General features: G+C 37.0%; 1 protein-coding gene across 1 annotated transcript in view; it reads right to left on the bottom strand.

Annotated features, from left to right (window-relative positions):
* The window catches only part of TNNI3K (TNNI3 interacting kinase), a 318,208-nt gene that overhangs the window by 143,184 nt on the left and 151,562 nt on the right, over positions 1-23,462 (bottom strand). The window contains 6 exon segments of the mRNA XM_059375142.1: positions 18,817-18,921; positions 19,671-19,865; positions 19,988-20,045; positions 20,128-20,220; positions 21,197-21,253; positions 21,835-21,921. Coding sequence (XP_059231125.1) covers positions 18,817-18,921; positions 19,671-19,865; positions 19,988-20,045; positions 20,128-20,220; positions 21,197-21,253; positions 21,835-21,921 — 595 coding nt within the window.

Below are 23,462 nucleotides of genomic sequence, written 5' to 3'. Positions count from 1 at the left end.
CTATTAATTGCAAGGATATCTCAGTGAACAGGTAGATGTTAGACATCACTATCTCCACTTGCAAATGAGAAACCTGAGGCAGAAAGAAGTCAAGTGACATAGCAACAGTGTCACAGGAAGAATGGGGATAGAAATGAGAAAAATGATTTTCTCCTGTGAATTAAGAAAGCAAAAAAGATGTGATGGGATGAATTCTTCCTTTTCTCTATTGAAGGAAGGGCAGGAGCAAACATTTTACTGGTAATTTTGAAAATATCCTCCCCTAGTCTTTAGAGTGAAAAGGATAATTGCTGAATTGAGTCATTGGCTGAGCCCATTGGGCATTAAGAAGAAAACATACCTCACTATATGGATGCCTGCAAGTGCTCTACAGATCCAGGGCTCTCCTACTGGACTTTTTTGCCTGGCATGATCCCTGGGATGTGCCTCTGATGAGGGTTCCCCTTCTCTGCCATTATATTCACCAACAAATGATTGTTGTGTGGTTGAATGGCTGGCATTTAAATTGTATAGGTAAGATTTGTGAATGAGCTATAGGAAGAAGAATTGCCAAGAAGGGTCTTGGATAATTAAATAACCCAATACTCAGCTGTGTTTTTATCCATATTGTTTCTGATCCACATCTACTAATGGAAATGTCATAGGGAATCCCTGTTGCAAGACAGACCCATGAAGGGATACAGAGTTCTCAATGAAGGCAGAGATGTAGGATTAGAATTCCCTGGTCCCTCTTTATATATAGTGAGAGATCCATAGTCAAACAATCCACTTATCTCCTAGATCTTCATGACAAGAAGAAATTAGCCATCTGAGATATTACAAGCAAAGTCTGTAGTAATACAATCAAACGGAGGGACAGGCCTTTAGGAACATTCAAGTCAATAAATAAACTTCAGCATTAAGAATATTAAGTAGTCACTGGGTATTTATCCCAAAGATACAGATGTAGTGAAAAGAAGGGCCATCTGTACCCCAATGTTTATAGCAGCAATGGCCATGGTCGCCAAACTGTGGAAAGAACCAAGATGCCCTTTAACGGACAAATGGATAAGGAAGATGTTGTCTATATACACTAGGGAGTATTATGCCTCCATCAGAAAGGATGAATACCCAACTTTTGTAGCAACATGGACGGGACTGGAAGAGATTATGCTGAGTGAAATAAGTCAAGCAGAGAGAGTCAGTTGTCATATGGTTTTACTTATTTGTGGAGCATAACAAATAGCATGGAGGACAAGGGGAGATAGAGAGGAGAAGGGAGTTGGGGGAAATTGGAAGGGGAGGTGAACCATGAGAGACTATGGACTCTGAAAAACAATCTGAGGGTTTTGAAGGGGCAGGGGGTGGGAGGTTGGGGGAACCAGGTGGTGGGCATTAGAGAGGGCATGGATTGCATGGAGCACTGGCTGTGGAGCAAAAACAATGAATACTGTTACGCTGAAAAAAATAAATATATTAAAAAAGAATATTAAGTAGTCTATTGTTGAGCAAGATGGCAGAGGAGAAGAAGACTTAAAGTTCATCTGGTCCTAGGAGTTCAGCTGGATAGTTATCAAGCCATTCTGAACACCTGCAAACTCAACAGGAGACTGACGAGAAGAATAGCAGCAACTCTAGGAACAGAAAATTGACCACTTTCTGGAAGGTAGGAAGTGATGTGTGAAGTGAATCTGAGACAGTATTTGGGAAGATGGACCTCAGGAGGAGGGGCCGGCTACCTGTAGAGTGGTAGAACAGGGAGCACAAAATCAGAACTTTTAGAAGTCTGTCCAACTGAGGGTCATCACTCCAGAGGCTAAGCGGAGTAGGGGTGAGGGGAACCCTCACAGAGACAGTGTGCTCTCAGGACCTGTGGGGTCACAGAAAGACCAGGGGTGCCTGAGTGTGGCAGAGCTCCCAGGTATTGGAACAGGGAAACTGGCTGCAGAGATGGAGCCAAGGAATGGGTTCTCAGCCCGGGATTACCTTAAACCAAGATCCGTGGCACAGCTGGGCCACTGCTCTTTGAGCAGGGACCCCACAAGTGGCAGGTCTGGAGAGAAACCCCTCCTTTCTCCTCTGGGAGGAGCGGCATTGGAACACGTTGCAGCAATCTGCTGGGTTTGGAGACTCCAAACAGGGACATGCGCCAGAGATAGAAATGCTTGGTCACAGGCCAGGTGAGCATGGAGTGCAGATGGAGACCAGGGAGACAGGAGGGATTGACTGCTTTTCTCTGAGGGCACACTGAGAAGGGGCACCCCAAGCTCTCAGCTACTATGGGGGCTAGAGATTGATAGGCCACAATTTTTGTTCCTGTCCCAGAAAGCTATATGGAAATAGTTCAGGGAACAAAAGCTACAGAGAGCAAAACTGAGGAGATTACTTAGCCCAGCCCCTGGCAAGAATGGTGCAATTCCGCTTCAGGCAAAGACATTTGAGAATCACTGCAACAGGCCCCTCCCTCAGAAGATCATTAAGAACATCCAGCTAAGACCAAGTTCACTAATCAGTGAGAATTGTGGAAATCTAGAGCACCACAGGGGAATGCAACACATTGAATTCACAGCTTTTTTCCCCATGATTATTCTTTCAAAGTTAAAATTTTTAAATTTTATTTTTTTCTTATTCTATTTTATTTATTTTCCTCTTTCTTATTTTAACCTTTTTAAACTGTTTTATATTATCAATACATTTTTTTAAAAAACCTTCTTAAATTTTTATTGTTGTAGCCATGTTCTATCCTTTCATTGTATTTAACCTTGCTTTTTGTATACATATAAGCTTTTCTTTCTTTAAAATTTTGGGCTACAGTTTCTTCTAACAGATCAAAATATACCTTAAATCTAGTGCATGAATTTATTTTAGTCTCAACCTGATCACATCTTTCCTCCATTTTTTTTTCTTTTTTTAACCAATTTCTTATCCTATCAATTCCTTTTTAAGAATCATTTAAAATTTTCATTTTTATAGTCATATTGCATCCCTTCATCATGTTTACCCTTATTTTTGTATATACATAAGTTTTTCTTTCTTGAAAATTTTGGAGGGCAGTTTCTTCTAATAGACCAAAACACACCCAAAATCAAGTGTGGGGCTCTGTTCTATTCACCAGTCTAATGTGTGTGTGTGTGTGTGTGTAATAAAAATATAGATAAATAAATAAATATAAAATATAAATCGATATTATAAATTATATATATATTTTCTCCTTTCTCCAGCCCCAGTTTTGGTTCTCTTCCAATTTGGTTAGAGTGTATTTTTCTGGGTTCATTGCTATCCTTTTAGTATTTTGTCCTCTCTTCATCTATTCTTATCTGGATAAAATGATAAGGCAGAAAAACTAACCTCAAAACAAAAGAACAAAAGGAAGTACCAATGGCTAGGGACCCAATCAATACAGACATTAGTAAGATGTCAGAACTAGTTCAGAACGACGATTATCAAGGTGCTAGCTGGGATTGAAAAAAAGCATGGGAGATACTAGAGAATCCCTTTTTGGAGAAATAAAATCCCTTTCTGGAGAAATAAAAGAGCTAAAATCAAACCAAGTTGAAATTAAAAAAGCTATTAATGAGATGCAATAAAAAATGGAGGCTCTTACTGCTAGGATAAATGAGGCAGAAGAGAGAATTAGTGATATAGAAGATCAAATGATGGAGAGTAGAGAAACTGAGAAAAAGAGAGATAAATAACTACTGGATCATGAGGGTAGAATTTGAGAGATAAATGATACCATAAGATGAAACAATATTAGAATAATTGGGATCCCAGAAGAAGAAGAGAGAGAGAGGGCCACAGGTATATTGGAACAAATATCAGAGAATTTCCCTAATTTGGCCAAGGGAACAAGCATCAAAATCTAGGAGGCACAGAGAACTCCCCTCAACATCAATAAAAATAGGTCAACACCTCATCATCTAAGATTATAAATTACAAGTCTCAGTGACATAGAGAAAGTCCTGAAAGCAGCACGGCACAAGAGATCTGTAACATACAATGGTAGAAATATTAGATTGGCAGCAGACCTATCCACAGAGACCTGTCAGGCCAGAAAGAACTGGCATGACATATAGAGCACTAAAAAAGAAAAATATGCAGCTAAGAATACTACATTCACCTAGGCTGTCATTGAATATAGGAGAGATAAAAAGCTTCTAGATCAAACAAAAAAGAGATCTGCAAACAAAAAGAATTTGCAAACACCCTACAGGAAATATTCAAAGGGGTCCTCTAAGCATAGGGAGAGCCTAAAAGTAATAGACCAGAAAGCAACAGAGATAATATATAGTAACAATCACCTTACAGGCAATACATTGGAACTAAATTCATATCTTTCAATAGTTACCCTGAATGTAAATGGCTACATGCCTCAATCAAAAGACACAGGGTATCAGCATGGATAAAAAATAAGACCCATCTATGGGGTCTAAGACATCTATGCTGTCTGCAAGAAACTCATTTTGACCCAAAGACACCTCCAGATTTAAAGTGAGGGGCTGGAAAACAATTTACCTTACTAATGAACATCAAAAGAAAGCTGGGGTGGCAATCCTTATATCAGATAAATTAGATTTTAAGCCAAAGACTGTAATAAGAGATGAGGAAAGAAGCTATATCATAACAAAGGGTCTGTCCAACAAGAAGATCTAACAGTTTTAAATATCTATGCTCCTAACATGGGAACAGCCAATTATATAAATGAATTAATAACAACAACAACAACAAACCACATCAACAATAATACAATAGTAATAGGGGACTTTAACAACCCCCTCACTGAAATGGACAGATCATCTAAGCAAAAGATCAACAAGGAAATAAAGGCTTTAATGACAGAGATGACCACATCAAGGGTGTGGCTTTTATATTCAGAATATATATTCAGAACATTCCATCCCAAAGCAACAGAATACACATTCTTCTCTAGTGCACATGGAACATTCTCCAGAATAGATCACAACGTGAGTCCCAAATCAAGACCAAAAGATTGGGATCATTTCCTGCATATTCTCAGACCACAATGCTTTGAAACTAGGACTCAACCACAAGAGGAAAGTTGGAAAGAACTGAAGTACATGGAGGCTAAAGAGCATCCTACTAAAGAATGAATGGATCAATCAGGAAATTAAAGAATAATTTTAAAATATTCATGGAAACAAAGGAAAATGAAAACACAACTGTTCAAAATCTTTGGGACACAGCAAAGGTGGTCCTAAGAGGAAAGTATATAGCAATACAAGCCTTTCTCAAGAAACAAGAAAGGTCTCAAGTATACAACCTAACCTTATACCTAAAGAAGCTGAATAAAGGACAGCAAATAAAACCTAAACCCAAAAGGAGAAGAGAAATAATAAAGATCAGAGCAGAAATCAATGAAGTAGAAACCAAAGAACAGAAGAACAGATCAATAAAAATAGGAGCTGGTTCTTTGAAAGAATTAATAAGATTGATAAACCCCTGGCCAGACTTACCAAAAAGAAAAGAGAAAGAACCCAAGTAAATAAAATCATGAATGAAAGAGGAGAGATCAGAACCAACACCAAAGAAATATAATTATAAAAACCTATTAAGAGCAACTATATGCCAGCAAATTAGACAATCTGGAAGAAATGGATGCATTCGTGGAGACATATAAACTACCAAAACTGAACAAGGAAGAAATAGAAAACCTGACCCATAACGAATAAGGAAATTGAAGCAGTAATCAGAAATCTCCCAACAAACAAGAGCCCGGGGCCAGATGGCTTTTCAGGGGAATTCTACCAAACTCTTAAAGAAGAATTAATACCCGTTCTTCTGAAACTTTTCTGAAAAATAGAAGTGGAAGGAAAACATATGAACTCATTTTATGAAGCCAGCATCACCTTGATCCCCAAACCAGGCAAGGATCCCATCAAAAAAGAGAATTACAGACAAATATCCCTGATGAACACAGATGTGAAAATTCTCACCAAAATACTAGCCAATAGGATCAGTACATTAAAAGGATTATTCACCACGACCAAGTGGGATTTATTCCAGGGCTGCAAGTTTGGTTCAACAGCCGCAAATCAATCAATGTGATACAATACATTAATAAAAGAAAGAACAAGAACCATATGATACTCTCAATAGATGCTGAAAAAGCATTTGACAAAGTGTGGCATCCCTTCCTGATCAAAACTCTTGAAAGTGTAGGGATAGAGGGCACATACCTCAATATTATCAAAGCCATCTATGAAAAACCCACTGCAAATATCATTCTCAATGCAGAAAAACTGAGAGCTTTTCCTCTAAGGTCAGGAACACAGCAGGGATGTCTGTCATCACTACTGCTATTCAACACAGTACTAGAAGTCCTAGCCTCAGCAATCAGACAATAAAAATAAATTAAGGCATCCAAATCAGCAAAGAAGTCAAACTATCACTCTTTGCAGACGATATGATGTTATATGTGGAAAACCCAAAAGACTCCACTCTAAAACTGCTAGAACTTGTATGGGAATTCAGTAAAGTGTCAGGATATAAAATCAATGCACAGAAATCAGTTGCATTTCTTCATACCAACAACAAGACAGAAGAAAGAAAAATTAAGGAGTTGATCCCACTTACAATTGCACCCAAAAACGTAACATACCTAGGAATAAACCTAACCAAAGAGGCTAAGAATCTGTACTCAGAAAACCATAAAGTACTCATGAAGGAAATTGAGGAAGATGCAAAGAATGGAAAAAGGTACCATTCTCCTGGATTGGAAGAACAAATATTGTGAAAATGTCTATGGTACCTAGAGCAATCTACACATTTAATGCAATCCCGGTCAAAATACCATGAACTTTTTTCAAAGAAATAGAACAAATAATTCTAAAATTTATATGGAACCAGAAAAGACCCCAAATAGCCAGAGGAACGTTGAAAAAGAAAACCAAAGTTGGTGACATTACAATTCCAGACTTCAAGCTCTATTATAAAGTTGTAATCATCAAGACAGTATGGTACTGGCACAAAAACAGACACATAGATCAATGGAACAAAATAGAGAGCCCAGAAATGGACCCTCAACTTTATGGTCAACTAATCTTCGACAAAGCAGGAAAGAATGTCCAATGGAAAAAAGACAGTCTCTTCAAATGGTGTTGGGAAAATTGGACAGCCACATGTAGAAGAATGAAACTGGAGGACCATTTCCTTACACCACACACAAAAATAGACTCAAAATTGATAAAAGATCTCAATGTGAGACATGAACCCATCAAAATCCTTGAGGAGAACACAGTCAACCTCAGCAACTTCTTCCTAGAAACACTGCCAAAGGTAACGGAAGCAAGGACAAAAATGAACTACTGAGACTTCCATTAAGATCAAAAGATTTGCACAGCAAAGGAAACAGCCAAGGAAACCAAAAGACAACCAACAGAATGGGAGAAGATATTTGCAAATGACATATTAGATAAAGGACTAGTATCCAAAATTTATAGAGAACTTATCAAACTGAACACCCATAGAACAAATAATCCAATCAAGAAAAGGGCAGAAGACATCATCTGACATTTCGGCAAAGAAGACATCCAGATGGCCAACAGACGCATGTAAAAATGCTCAACATTACTCAGATTCAGGGAAATACAAATCAAAATCATAATGAGATACTGCCTCACACCAGTCAGAATGGCTAAAATTAACAAGTCAGGAAATGAGAGATGGTGACAAGGATGCAGAGAAAGGGGAAACCTCCTACACTGTTGGTGGGAATGCAGGCTGGTGCATCCACTCTGGAAAACAGTATGGAGTTTCCTCAAAAAGTTGAAAATAGAGCTACCCTATGACCCAGCAATCACACTACTGGGTATTTACCCTAAAGATACAAATGTAGTGATCCAATGGGGCTTGTGCACCTGAAAGTTTATAGCAGCAATGTCCACAATAGCCAAACTATGGAAAGAACCTAGATGTCCAACAACAGATGAATGGATAAAGAAGAAGAGGGGTGTGTGTATATATATATGTATGTATATATATATATATATACACATACAATGGAATAGTATGCAGCCATCAAAACCCCAATGACCAAAAAAAAAAAAAAAAAAAAAAAAACAAAAACGAGGAGGGAAAAAAAAGGAAATAATGAAAACCCAAAAAACAAAAAAAAAAAAAAAAAAAAAAAACCCAATGACGTGGATGGAACTAGAGGTTATTATGCTAAGTGAAATAAGTCAACGAGAGAAAGACAATTATCATACAATCTCTCTGACATGAGGAATGTGAGAGTTAGGTTGGGGGTCATGGGGGGAAGGGAGGGAAAAAATGAAACAAGATGGGACTGGGAAGGGAGACAAACCATGAGAGACTCTTAATCTCAGGTAACAAACTGAGGGCTGCTGGTAGGTGGTGGGGGGAGGGATAGGGTGGCTGGGTTATGGACATTGGGGAGGGTATGTGCTATGGTGAGTGCTGTGAATTATGTAAGCCTGATGATTCACAGACCTATACCCCTGAAACAAATAACACATTATATGTTAATAAAAAAAGAATATTAAGTAGTGAAAATATACTTTCAGGAAGATAAAGAAGAAAAACCACAATAATGGCTAAAGCATTTTCTCATTTGAACCCAATAAAATAGGTAACATTATTATCTTATATATTAGAAAACTGGTTTTTAAACAAATTGTCCATGGACACAGTTAAGATATGACAGAAGTGGTATGTGCAACTGCATGGTCTGGCTCCATAGCCTTGGCTCTCAGTTAGTTCATCCACCAGCCTTCCACCAGCTTTCCAGCAGGCCACACGCACACAGATTCCCAGAGCCGTCCATGCTGCAGTCTCAGGAGAATACTGACCTTAGCTGAAAAGTTGCTTCCTCCCAAGAGTGATAGGAGGAATTTTGAAATAAAAAATGTTAAACAAGAGAAGAAAGTTCACAATTATCTGTATTTCTTTTCCTCGGTGAGATTCAAGGTATAGCTATTGGAAATTCAATCAATGACAAAAGAAATATCCACCTATTAAGACTGTTTCTCCCTTATTAGCTAGAAATTCTGGCTCTGGGTCCCTAGTTATGTTGCACTCAATTAAATTCCAGAATCTTAAGAATACAACAATGTAAATGAATCTCAGCAAGCAAGGGTTGAAAATGATGAACTGAGAAATGCACAGATAACCACAGGGCAGCATTAATATCATTATTGAAAGGTTAGCTGCTCAGGAAATCGACAAGGTGCCAAGAGGCCACTCACAGTGCCTCCCAAGAAATGAGAGCAGAGAAGAAACGAAGCTGACAGAGCAAAGCCTTTGTTGATATTTTCAAAAGCTGACTTTATATAGGCCGTATCCCTCAAGAATGGAACATGGCAGTATAAGGAACAAGTAACACTACAAAATTGCAGGCCAGTAAGGTCACCACCAGTCACAGGGAAGATTTTGAAAGGTTTTAGAGGATCAAGAAGGGGCATCACTACTACTCTTCTAAGTTCAGCTCTGGGGTGAGGAAAAGCACAGCTGTCTACCTGGCTTTGGGATTTCTCAGGGTATGGCTTGTTGTATTACAGAATAAATGACTTCATCATGAAATGCTCTGGAAGAAGAAATCCCGAGGCCAGGTTCAAGGGCGGAGTAGTAATATTTTTATGTCAATTCAAAAGTGACTTCTGGAATCACGGAATTCCTGTTTTCCGTCAACCCCGACTTCCTGTGCTCTTATACACACAGATACATTTTTTTTGTACACACACACATAATCTTGTGTAGTGTTTCAAATAGCATACAGGGGTTTAGAACCCACATCTAAAATAAGAGATTCAGGGATTTATCTGACTGGGACCACTGAGGCAAAGTTCCTGATGGAAGCGAGAGATGGCAGGATTGACCAGGTTTGTGTGAACAATATGATAGTGTGAGCAGAATGAATGAGTTTTTCTCTGACTTAAATATACCTGTTTTAATTTAAAGAGAGTATGTGTCTCAGGGAATTTACTTAATGGGGTGTTAAGTAAGACCACTATTTTTAGAATTCGTGGATGCAGCCAAAATTAAATGAGACGTTCTAATGCAGGCAGCTGAAAAAGGAGGAACATTTTAACTGGCCCTGGGAGGAAACTTCAGCTATTTCCATTGGAGTACAACGAGAGGACAGCTCAGGACTTGAGGACATTTTAGTAGTGCAACAGGGAAGAGGGAGGGACCTGCTACTTTAATGCAGGATGAGGAACCTCAACCAAAATGAAATGTGATGGGAATGTTTGGGACATTGCCTCTGGGAACTGTGAGAATCAGGTGAGAGGCAGGGATGAAGCTACATTCAGAGAAGATGAGGACAAGCTGGATGGTGATTTTCTATTTAAATAATAGGTTGGAACTTGAGAGTTCCTGGAACTTCATCTGAAAATTTAGGGAGTTGAATACAGACAGACTGACTTAAAATGGAGACCAAGCATGTCAGAAATGGAAATGGAACAGGCCTGAACATCAACCAACACTTGAATGGAGCTCAGGCATACGATTACAGCAATTTGTAGAACTAAATTTTTGAGGAATGCCTTCTGCTGGGTATAGTACAACAAGGTTCTCCGACTGGAGTGATCATAGTTCTTCTGTGTTTTAATTTTCACTCTTAAAGAAAAAGGTGTGTATATGTGTGTTTTTTTTAATATAATTTTTTAATTTTTTATAAACATATATTTTTATCCCCAGGGGTACAGGTCTGTGAATCACCAGGTTTACACACTTCACAGCACTCACCAAAGCACATACCCTCCCCAATGTCCATAATACCACCCCCTTCTCCCAAATCCCCTCCCCCCAGCAACCCTCAGTTTGTTTTGTGAGATTAAGAGTCACTTATGGTTTGTCTCCCTCCCAATCCCATCTTCAAACATGGAACTGTGACTTATGTTTTGAATTTATATAGTCTAGCTCATACTCTTATCTCATTACAAAACATGTTTTACTCTTGAGCCATGTTTTGATTCAGGGACATATGTCCCCATACTCCCAAAGCTATTTTCATATCTTTAATGTAATCAACAATAGTAAATGAAAATAATCATTTCAAAATTAATTCATGTATAGTATGCTTTATTAAAAAGCTTTCACTACATTTCACAATTAGTAGTATTAGTATATAAATTGTGAACGTGTATTTATAAAAGACATTTAGTATGTGATTAACATTGTATTACACAATTGATTCAAGCAAACGTAGATCAGACTTCTCAATTATTAGCTTTACCTAAATCCTAGTAACTGTTATCACTAGGGTAAATAGGGTGAATGTAGCACCGATTATTAGCTAGCCATGAAAACTTGTTTCTTCTTCTGGGCACACAGCTAGACTGTATTACCCACTCCCTGCTGCAGTAAGAGGCATTGCTATATGAGGGAGCTCTAGCCAACAAGGTGTGACTCAAAGTGATGTATGACACTCTCATGTCTGGCCTATGAAACATTTCATGCATATCTTACATATTCTCATCCCATTTATTCTCAGTTGAATGGAAATGACCCCCAAGGAGACCCTGCAAGCCCATGTTTAATTTGGGTCTTAAATAACTTCATGGATAAGGGCCACACCAATAACCTGTTCGCATAGTGAAGATACAGACTTCTTTTGCTTTTGGACCATTATCCAATTTGGGGTCTATTATTGTAGCAGATAACCTACACTAACAAATATAGATTTCATCTTGGAAAACTGAATGGCTTACTTCCCCCTCCCCATTACTTAAAACAGTAATAAAGTTCACAGAGAATATTTTAAAAGATTAATTGGAAATCTGAAGTCACAGTACAGTTTTGGACAAAACCATTTCAGAACTACAAGCACGCCTTAAACCCAAGGGCTCTAAGTCCTAAGGCATTCATTGTAGGTAATGAATAAACTTCTCTTTTATGCATTCCAAATGGTAGAGCTATGTCTCTTCTTTGGGAGAATTAAGACAATTGTCCCTCAAATCATTTTCCATAGACTTAATTTTTCAGAAGTCCAGTTGAGAAAGGCTGGAAGCATCACAAAAACATGGAAAATGTAGGCTTAAATGTAAATTGATATATAATACACATATACAGTTTATATGTCTTTATCTTTCTTTTTTTATTTTTTAAAGATTTTATTGATTTATTTGACAGGTAGAGATTACAGTAGGCAGAATGGCAGAGAGAGAGAGGGGGGAAGCAGGCTCCCTGCCGAGCAGAGAGCCTGATGTGGGGCTCCATCCCAGGTCCCTGAGATCATGACCTGAGCTGAAGGCAGAGGCTTAACCCGAGCCACACAGGCGCCCCTGTCTTTATCATTCTATATGTGTATTGATTTATTACATGTAGTTAGGTATTCTTCCAGAGTTTATAGTCTTGAACATCCTTTAAACCTGTGGGCACTGCAATCGTCCAATATTGAAACTTATACTTTTGTTTTAGCTGTATACAAAATTTACTGATACTGTTTCTAGTATCAATCATGAATTATAAATTACATGTTCTAGAGAGCCTTATGTATACATAGCACAACTTCCATGGAAAATACTGGATTTGGGACCTATTCTAAGCTGGAGGTATTGTGGGCCTATGGATCTCAGTCTTTTGCATTCATTATTTAATGGATGAACGAATGAATGAATGATAAACAAATGAATGAATTTTGTATTTTGGGCAATGATTCTCAAACATTTATAATTCTGGGGTGCCTGGGTGTCTCAGTTCATTAAGCAACTGCCTTTGGCTCAGGTCGTGATCCTAGAGTCCCAGGATTGAGTCCCGCATTGGGTGTCCTGCTCAGTGGGGGGTTTGCTCGACCCTCCCCCATTTCATGCTCTCTCTCTCTCATTCTCTCTCAAATAAATAAATAAAATTAAAAAAATTATAATTCTACATGACTTAATTCCTCAATATTTCCACTACTCTCTGGCAGCAGAGAAGGAGGAGATTGTATGGCAAATAGAATAATTGGCATTAATACTTGAAGGTTGCTCTCACTGTTGCCTGCATATTGGAATCATGAGGAATGCTCTCTAAAAATATGATACCTGGGCCCTGCCCCTGTAAATTCTGAGGTAAGTAGCATTAGGATTTTTTTTTTTTTTAAGTTCTCCCATAGTTTCTAATGTGCAGCCAGGGTTGAGAAAACTGTGCTAGAATAGTATTTCTTTTTCTTGTTTGGTCATAAGAATTAGCTGGCAGTCTTGTTTAAAAGTTTAAGTTCTTAGGCCTAATATAGGACATTCTCAATCTGTGCCTTTGAATCTGTGTTTTGTTTTGTTTTCTTTCTTTCTTTTTTTTTTTTTAAGTGACGGTCCCCAGATGGTGCTTATGATTGGGAAATTTGGGAAAATACTTCATTAGACTCCAGTCTCTTCTAGAAAAAGTGCTATGGGCTATAATTCTCAGCTGTATCCCCAGGCATAGCACAGACTCTGGCTCATATCAAGCACTCAAGTATTTATGTTAATTTCTAAATTTATTTACTTTTAAAGTGGAAATGGAGGAGAAAATTTTGACAAAATTTTGGATGCCACATATGAGTGGCTTAATAATAGAGAATTACATAAGTAGCGTTATGAAGGATTTCATGAGTTTCAGTGGGTTCTTTCAAGACCTAAATAATTATTGCATTGTAATCAACTGGTTTGCACTTAGGTATTCAGAATTCTTTGCAATATGGTATTTGCCAGTAAATATTAAACTTTATCTGTATAGCCACTTACTGGAAAAGTCACAAATGAAAGGCACATCTAAGAGTGGACTCTAATTTATGAGAACTGAGGAACACAGCTGTACCTAAAAATTCAGTAATTAGAAATAAAACCTCATTAGCTTATTTGTATTTGCTTTTTTCAAATGTCAAACTTTTATATTTATAGTCAATTGAAAGATAAATGCATACATCAACTGAAAATTAAACATTTTTTGAATATTTTTTCTTTGATACTTTTTGAAATCTTCACTGACTGAATTAAATGTCATCTTCAAAATTAAAATTCTTCCACCCCTTACCAACTTTGTCATTTTATGGTATTTGTCATTTGTCATCAGTAAATTGGCTGTTTTTAACTTGTCATTAATTATCTTCCTTTATTTCACCCAAAAGAAGCTGACACTCAAAACCAACAGTAATTGTTCTTAGATGTAGATCTAGACCCCCATTAATTACTTAAAAAGTAATATAAAGTTATGGACATTGGGGAGGGTATGTGCTTTGGTGAGTGCTGTGAAGTGTGTAAATCTGGTGATTCACAGACCTGTACCCCTGGGGATAAAAATAGATGTTTATAAAAAATAAAAAAGTAAAAGTAAAAAAAAAAAGTAATATAAAGTTATGTAAAAAGAAATACTGGAATGCATGAGAATGTTGTGGAGTGTTTTTCCATCCTGACATATAAGGGGACAAGTGAGGGATTAATAGGGATAACAACTGTCCTTTGTATTAGCTTCATAGTTTATAAAATGCTTTCATGTAAGTATCTCATGGGAGAGCAATGGCCACTCTGTGATGGAAGTACCACTATTCCGTTGCATAGAGTGTTGTTCTACTATATACTTACCAAGGGAAAAGGCCATTCATTTGATCCATATATGTTTGCAGTGATGTTTGGTTTCAATGTCAAACAATTTGGAAAACACACTTTTCCAAGGTAACACAGAGAGCTGTTTGTATTCAGTAACAAGCTTTAAAGCCTTTAGCTATAAATCATGCTTTGCAAGCTCCAATGCTGCAAAATGAATATATAAATTGGGCCAAGTGTAAGTTGGAGAGTTGGTAGGTAGTGGGGTCTACAACAAATTGGAAAGTGCATTCCTGTATAAAGCTATATAGATTTTTAAAATATTTAGGGGCACCTGGCTGGCTCAGTGAATTAAGCAGCCGGCTCTTGATTTCAGTTCAGGACATGATCTCAGGGTCCTGGGATTGAGTTCCATCCACATTCTCCACACTCAGCAGGGAATCTGCTTGACATTCTCTTTCTCCCTTTGAACCCTCCATCCCCCGGCCCAAATAAATAAATAAGTCTTTGGAAAAAAATGTTTAAAAAATATTTAAACACTACAGAGCAAGGGAAATCTATCTGTGTACCTCATATGCAGTTTCTATTCCATTCTAGCAGAACATGGGTTATAAAAGAAGAAATAAAGCAGAAACAGGAACACAAGAAGATCGTATGAGAAATGATTTGCATCACAGGAATTGCGTTTAAGGACCGAAGCACAAAGAACAAAGTTGGTAAATGTCTGATGCTAATCCAATATCATCAGCCTCCTTTATCTCTGTGTTCTGACTTGGTTTTGTTGCTGTTGTTGTCGAGACAGCATGATATAATGTTAAGAACACTGTAAGTTAAGAATGTGACTTTGGACATAGTTTCCGTATTAGGAAAATGGAGATAACAATAGCTATACTATAGAATTATTATGAGATTAAATAAGAGCACATAGGAAGGGCTTAGCAGACCTCCTTTCATGTTGTGAGTGGTAAATCAATGGTAGGTGTTATCGTTCTCATCATCATCATTGGAAAGAAGCCCTTACTTATTCAGCCCTTCAACTTTTCCTTAGTAAATATTTAAAGATCAAAATTAACTTTCAGACCTGTATGGTAAGAAGCTTGCCAAGAGAAAGGCAGAGAATTCTTTCCTCTCACTCATATAAATCAACAACCACAGCATCAAAGATAGAGTGTCCCCTCATCTGTAAGCTGATCAATAAGCTCAAACAGCCCCTTTGCTTTAAACCATAAAGAGTATTGGGCAAAGTAAGTCGGACTCTACCTAAAAGCAGCCATACTTGGACAAACTAGGCTATTGCTTTCTTGAAATGATATTCACAGAAATGTTCCAAGAATTTGGTTCAGTTAAAAATGCACTGATCAAACATCTCTGAGAGAAAGAGAGCAGGATCGCTGCTCCAGAAGCCCTGACAGGCCCAGATTAGTGGGAGAAAGAAAAATGTAAACAGGTCATTTCAATGCAAAAATGCAAACATGTCCAAGTTCCTCACTCTGATGTGCATCTTTCCCTTTCTGTCTTTCAGTGGGGCTCCATGAACATCGTAGATATGCAAGGGTTAATCTGCTGTGAGAACACCGAGGGAAGACACATACCTGTTCTTCAAAGTCTAGCTTTAGCTCTATATCCTCCAGGAAGCTTTCCACTCTACTTTGATCTTTGACTTACTTGAAATCCTTTGAAAATTGCTGCTTAATCATTTTGGTCCTTAGTCATTTTCTACCTTACATGGGAAAGAAATTGTTTCACAGTATATGGTCTATGTACCCAAACAGTATAATAAGTCCAGAAGGACTTACACTCTTTTGAGAAATATATAATGCTACATCCACATTAACCTGAAAAACTCAATGTTTTATTTTTGCCAGACTAAAGATTAGTTAAAAAAGAGTTCATAAATAATAAATGTAATAGTTTCGGACCTATTATACTGCAGACACTTATGAAACCATATTTTGTAAAATCTGAATATGTTTTGGTACAATTTAAAGCATTTAGGTTAGATTAGAAACAGAAAAAAATGGCAAATATAAATAAATCTGTTATATAGTAAATGTTCTATTTCTACTTTTAATCAACATTTATATATTTGGCCCTGTTTTATAACCTGATGGTAACAACTTGCCCTTACAGGGCAACAGAACACACATTCATTTGCCCCATAATTGAGGAGTTACAGCTAAACAAAACCTTCAGTGATCACTCATTTGTTTTAGTACCACATGCAAAATGGTTGGGATGACAAAATAACACTTCCAAAACTCACAAATCACCAGTTTCTATTATGCTAATTTATCACCTAAATCTATTTCCTAAGTACTGTTACTGAAACTCAAAGAAAAAATGTTTATTAACATAAATGCTTTAAAAAGAGAGGTAAGAAAAAACCTTAATAACAGCAAAGAAATGACTTTTGTGTGAAAACTAATAAATAATTTTAAATGGATTGAATCCCATACATATTTACTTGCAATATCTAAGTTTCAACCACCCTCATATCTAATTTATTTTCTTTCTCCTATCTTTCATATCTGTCTCTCCCTTTCATTTCCACTGCCACTAGTGAAATTCTGCTTTTTATTACTTCTCATTTAGATTACTGCAACAACTGCTTCACTGGTTTCTTGACTTCCCCATCAAGTCAATCTTTTACCAAGATGCTGGATTAATCATCCCACACTACAATTCTGAATTTGTGATTCTTACCTCCTCCACTTCAGTGCCTACTTCTTTCTTACAGAACAAAGTCTAAATTACCTTAAGTCTACGATTCGCTGGTTTCTGTGCTCTTATGCCAACTTATCTTTTTGAATTTTTTCCCCCGTCTTTTGTTTCCTACATTACGAACACTACATACATTCATATACACTTCATCCACTAAAGTGAAACTATTCATTGTTGCTAGCTATGCCTTTAACTTCCTAATCTCTATCTTCTTAACGTCTTCCCCTTCCAGATTCTATCCATCCTTTCATGCCAAGCTCAAATGTCCCTTCTTCCATGAAGATGTTTCTAAACTCCTCAGAAGTAATTAATATTCTTCTTTCTAAAATTTTATAGGATTTTTAAACATCTCTGTTAGAAAACTCATTACTTTATACCTACCACATACTTAGGCAAGTATTTTTCTCTTCCATTAGAACTATGAAAGCTCCTTGGGAAGGGAGTCTCTGGTAGCTTCACTTTGTAAGCTCTAATATGCCAAGTAAAAAGGCTTTAAACATGGTAGATACCCAAATAGTTGCTGAACAAAAGGCTGAATGGAGTAATTGCTTTTTAGGAGATTCAGAATTGTGGTCTTTATACATAAGATTATATATGGGTTCTATATGAATGTTATTGATAATTATGAAATGAAATTTAATTGACTTTCAGTAATCTGACTTATTTCATAAACTAGATCAGAGGTTGTCTGGCTATTCTCCATAACACATTTGGGATTCCAAGAGGTGGTGTAAGGATCTCTCTCCTTGGCATTAGAAAATGGTAAGTGAACAGATTTTTGTACCCTGCATTCTGCCTTCGATTAAAGCTGCTACATTTTGTGTATTGGCTTTCTTGTAAGATATTGCTTAGAGAAAGCTTTCACTGTTTAAATTTTTTTTTGTTTTTGTTTTTAAATCCTTGGGGTTTCACCCCCTGGTACACTATAATTATTTGTTTCAAGTCTAACCTACATGAAAACATCTTCACATGAAAACTAGGTAAATGAGCTGCTGTGTTTTGGCTGAATTTACCATTAGAAAAATACCAAAACAGTAGTACAAAAATGGTGTTTCAGGTAATTTAAATCAGGACCTCCTGGGGCACCTGGGTGGCTCAGTGGGTTAAGCCTCTGCCTTCAACTTGCGTCATGATCTCAGGGTCCTGGGATCGAGCCCCGCATCGGGCTCTCTGCTCAGCGGGAAGCCTGCTTTCCCTCTCTCTGCCTACTTGTGATCTCTCTCTCTCTCTGTGTGTTAAATAAATAAAAAATCTTAAAAAAAAAAATCAGGACCTCCTGCAATACCTGACTTTGTATGAGACCTGACATGCTATAATAGTCATTGATCTAAATTCTGGATCTGACTTTATTGACTTGAGAACTAGCTAGCTGGTGAATCTTATAGCTATCACTCTCTTGAAAGATCCCCAAGAGGCAGTTATATAGCTTTCTATTTCTGTAAAAGACAATGACAAAACTTTATATAGCTTAGCCTTAAAGTAGTAGTCTATTGCCTAACCCACATAGTTGAAAACCCTGATTTGCAATATATCAAAGTGTAGTTACACTGTATCTTCAGTGAAGATACACTGAATTCTATCTTAGATTCCTAGTCAGTTACACAATTCTATGTTCATTATTTAGGGGGGGAAATACCTGTTTAAGTCACGGTGTATAATTGGCTGTGTCAGGTTGTGAAGGTACTCCATACCTTTGGCAACATCTACTGCAATAATTAATTTAGACTGCAAATCAAGAATCCTAGAATTTAAAAAAAAGATCTAGTGAGGATGAAGTGGTCAAAGCCAATAACACGTCTTTCTGAAAAATACCAGTGGAGTGCATGATTTGTTATTCTGTATATCTTTCAGTCTTTTTTGCTTTATTGAAGATTATGCTAAAAATTAAAAAAAAAGTCTGGAAAAAATAACTTCTACCTCAGATCATGCTTAATTATAAATCAATTCAGATACCAAACCCTCATATTTAAAATATCCCTCTTGATTTTATAATATTTATAATGTTATACTTAATTTTTTTATAATAACATAGAATGGATTCTACTCTAATAACTGAGTGAAACCACACTCTAATTATTGCATGCATATATCTAGGATGTGAAATAAATTAGATTAGTGCAAGGCTATTCTTTTTTAAAACTTTAAAAAATAAATGCTGTGACCCTTGGTAATTATTTTATTCTCAGCTTACATATATCTGCTTTATTAGTATGTCATATTTAGCCTAATTATTATAAGCTTCAGTTGCTAATTTAAATTCCTTGAATTTGTTATCCCCAACTGAATTCCTGTTAAGAAAGCACAGAAGTATTTCTATTCACTAAAACATAATTATTGGGCATAAATTATTAGCCACCTTTAAAATGCCACATTGCCTAGCACTCAGAGATTTCAGAAAGTAAAGGCTTATCCAAGAGGAAAGCCTCTGAAGTACTGCAAGGATAATTCCAAAGACATGTAAAATGGTAAGTCAGAACAAGAGAACCATACCTCTTCTGTTCATGAAGGAGGGAGAACAGAGAGCCCCCTGATATGTACTGAGTGACGATGGCAAACTGGCTGGGATCATTCAAGCAAGCACCCACAAACTGAATTACACAAGGATGATTGAGCCGGCAGAGAATGGACACCTCTCGGCAAAACATATCCACATCTGATTTGGAGCAGTAGGTGTTGGCTCGATAACTGGAAATGGCAGGAACAGGAAATCCTTAGCCAATAGATGGATCAAAACAAGGGGCTTGCGTGCATATGCGTCTAAAAGTTCACAACTCCTGTCTGATGCTAAATTTTCTTTGTTTGCTTACCGTTTTATTGCCACTATTTTATTCCTGCATCGTCCTTTATATACTTTCCCAAAAGAACCTAAAATTGTTTAAGAGAAATGAATAAACACATATTATCTTGAGCTAATGAAACTAAACAGACTAGTGTTTTCATAGGTTACCTGAGCCGATAATCTCATGGAACTCAATTTCAGAGAGCTGAAGATGAAAATGTGAAGGCAATCCAGCCCTTAGGAGGAGAACATCTGCTTTCTCTGCAAATAGGAATTGTTATTTTATTTTTTAAGACAAAAAACACACATAGATGTGTACACATGATACACATATATACTTTACCAAAAATGTCATTCCCTAGTAACATTTAATTTTCCAAATACAATTGACTACTTGGAGATAATAAAACCTTATCACCAATGATCTCTATCCCTTTGCATTAAAAACATGTTAGTTTCTGTCTCTGTTCCCTGACCTTTGTTATCAGGGCTAAGTGTTTATTCCTAATCTGATCAATAACTAGCTTGTCTGTGTGACACAGGAACCCTGGAGTACAGTTCATAGCACATCATGATAACAAGCGTTATCTGGTCAACCCTGCAACCTATCACAATGGGCTTAGCCAAATATCCATAAGCCAAATCTCAAAGGGATGCCAATTAGATGTCAAAAAATAAGTGCATGAATCATTCAGATGAAACATCTCACACCAAAAATAATTTTTAAAAGCTGAAAATTCTAAAGCTAAATATGAATTTATAGTTGAATCATATATGTGTGTGTATAATATATATTAATTTTCCTGATTCAGTCGTATTAATTTCTGTGTGCTGCACACACTCAAAAATTCCCCAAAGCATTACTTATTTGGGATCTTTTGGAAAATAACTTATTTTTAAAAATTTATTTTCCTATCGCAAACCTATTCCCAATTCTCCTTAGAGATATTAATATTTGTAATTTAGACTTCATTAAAAATACAAATGTGTAAAAAATTTGATCTTTCTTTAATAGTGGGGAAATTTTCACTACTATACCTTCATGACCCAAGATAGCATGTGCAAAAGAGTACAGCGGGTAAGGTTAATCATGGAAAGAATGGTTTGTTGATAATATTGGTTATGCATGCAAAGTAGTCATCATTTATAATGCGTAAAACAAAACAGAAAGTTATCATACTTGAGGCAATAGTTATCCTTTGTAATAAAATATAACAACTGTCTTATATTAAAATACCTTTTGTCATGCTTTTAATCTTCCCCAGGGGGGATGGAAGAGACACATAGGAGCCATCTAGAAATCAAATTATATTATAGAGTTGAAAGTAGCTTTTTTTTCTACATAAACATAAAGCATTATCAAAAGAAGCAGGTGACAAAAGAAATTTGCTTAGGAAACCAAGTGAGAATATAGTTTTAACCCAGGTCTTTTTCTGGATACTGGAACTGTATAGCAAGTGTTTATTTAGAGAGTACATAAAAAGATTAAAAATAATAAAAACAAAACAAGGTGTAGTAGACTCTGGCAGATTTAATTTGTGTCTGGGTATGAGTATTTTCTGGCCTGCCTTAATAGATTACTGAAATGGAAAACGACTGCTCTCAGCTCACCCGGGCCTTCCTGGTCATGCATAGGCCTCATAAACATCTAGTCCAGGGAATGCTAAACCTGAAGGGACTGCAGATTCATGAGTTAGAAAACAGCTTAAGTGAAGGCTTCTTTATTTTCAGCCTCATCCAGACATAAGTTTTCTTAAAATAAAGCCAATCTGACATGTCCTCATCCCTAGCCTTAGAATAATAGTAATAGAAATAAAGGTTTACCTTTGGGCACAATATTGTAATAACAACAAACACTTATTAAGAAAGGGATACCTCCTCCAGGCTGAGAATATTCATTACAGGGCAATTCATCCTGCGGTCTCTTATAATGCTTCAGGAGTGTGACAATTGCATCGTGTCCTTCATGGAAAGACAAAAAGGACAAAGGGTCTTAATTTTTGTTTGATTTATTCAGCTCATCATACAACTCAAAAGTGACTAGAGGTGGCTTGAAATATATGATATGTCTTGAGGGATAATATATTGTAATATGAATTCAGTTCATTCATTCATTCATTCATTCACCTACTCATTCATTTATTCAAAATAATTCACTGAGACTCTAATACATGTGTAGCACTGTGTTAAGCACTATATTGGATAGTAGGGGTACAAAGAACAAGGTGACTATGGTCCTATCCTTAAGAAGCTTAGTGTAGTTGAATATAAATGAGAATTTCTAAATGAGGAAATATGAGGTGCTAAGGGTACCATTAAAAGGGTAAAAAGCACATATGGTAACCAGGAGAGAGGGATGTATTTTCTTTGAACGATGCATTTGGTTGGCAACTGCAGCATAACATGGCACAAAGATAATTAACATAGGTTTTTGTGGCAGGAGATAGCTGTCTTCCTACAAATATTTGTACTCCCCATTCATGGGGTGATTTTGCCACTGAGAATGTCTGTTTACTCAGGGACAATTTTCCTATTGCCCTTGCAAGCAGATGTGGCCTTGAGACAAATTCTCACCAAGGCATAAGCAAAAGCAATGCCACTTCCAGCTCTGGGGTTTAAGAACAAGGTGAGCCTTCTCTGCTCTTCCTTTTTGCTGGCTGGATACAGAAGGTTTTAAGGCCCTAAGGGATGGGAAAAAGCTATGCACTGACCAGAAATGCCCTCATTGGACTTCTACACAACTGATAAATTTCTATCATATAACACCACCCAAATTAGGGCGTCTACTACAGTAGGTAACATATTGTGAAAAATTTAAAAATGCTAAATGCTCTTCTGACTAGACCCATGATTTTTAATAGAACTAAACGTTTTTTTTTTAATATTTTATTTATTTATTTGACAGACAGAGCTCACAAGTAGGCAGAGAGGCAGGCAGAGAGAGAGGGAAGCAGGCTCCCTGCTGAGCAGAGAGCCCGATGCGGTGAGGGGCTTGATCTCAGGACCGTGGGATCATGACCTGAGCTGAAGGCAGAGGCATTAACCCATTGAGCCACCCAGGTGCCCCAGAACTAAACTTTTTGATACTATTTTATGTTTTAACTATAAAAATAATCTATCGAACCTAATTTATACAAGAGAAAAACAAAGTCAGCCTTAAAGACCCTGCCAAGAGACTTGTGAAATGCAATAGAACTCATTGTAAAAATGGCAAATTTTAGCAATTGAAAAATCATATGTGCTTATCCATCCCAGAGGGTTCATAGTTAACACTTGTTCAGAATACACCTAATGTATAGAGTATATGCTGATAGTTATGCCTGTTTATCAAATCACCCCTTCAAAAAAAAGAATGAAAATTAATAGAGCATCCAAGATCATGAGATGGAGAATTAGATTAAAAACTAGATTAAGGGCCGCCTGGGTGGCTCAGTGGGTTAAGCCTCTGCCTTCGGCTCAGGTCATGATCCCGGGGTCCTGGGATCGAGCCCCACATCAGGCTC

The sequence above is a fragment of the Mustela nigripes genome, chromosome 14 (genome assembly GCF_022355385.1).
Source record: "Mustela nigripes isolate SB6536 chromosome 14, MUSNIG.SB6536, whole genome shotgun sequence".
Taxonomy (NCBI): Eukaryota; Metazoa; Chordata; class Mammalia; order Carnivora; family Mustelidae; genus Mustela; species Mustela nigripes.
Note: the sequence above shows the minus strand (reverse complement) of the source record. Positions and strands in the feature narration are given on the sequence as shown.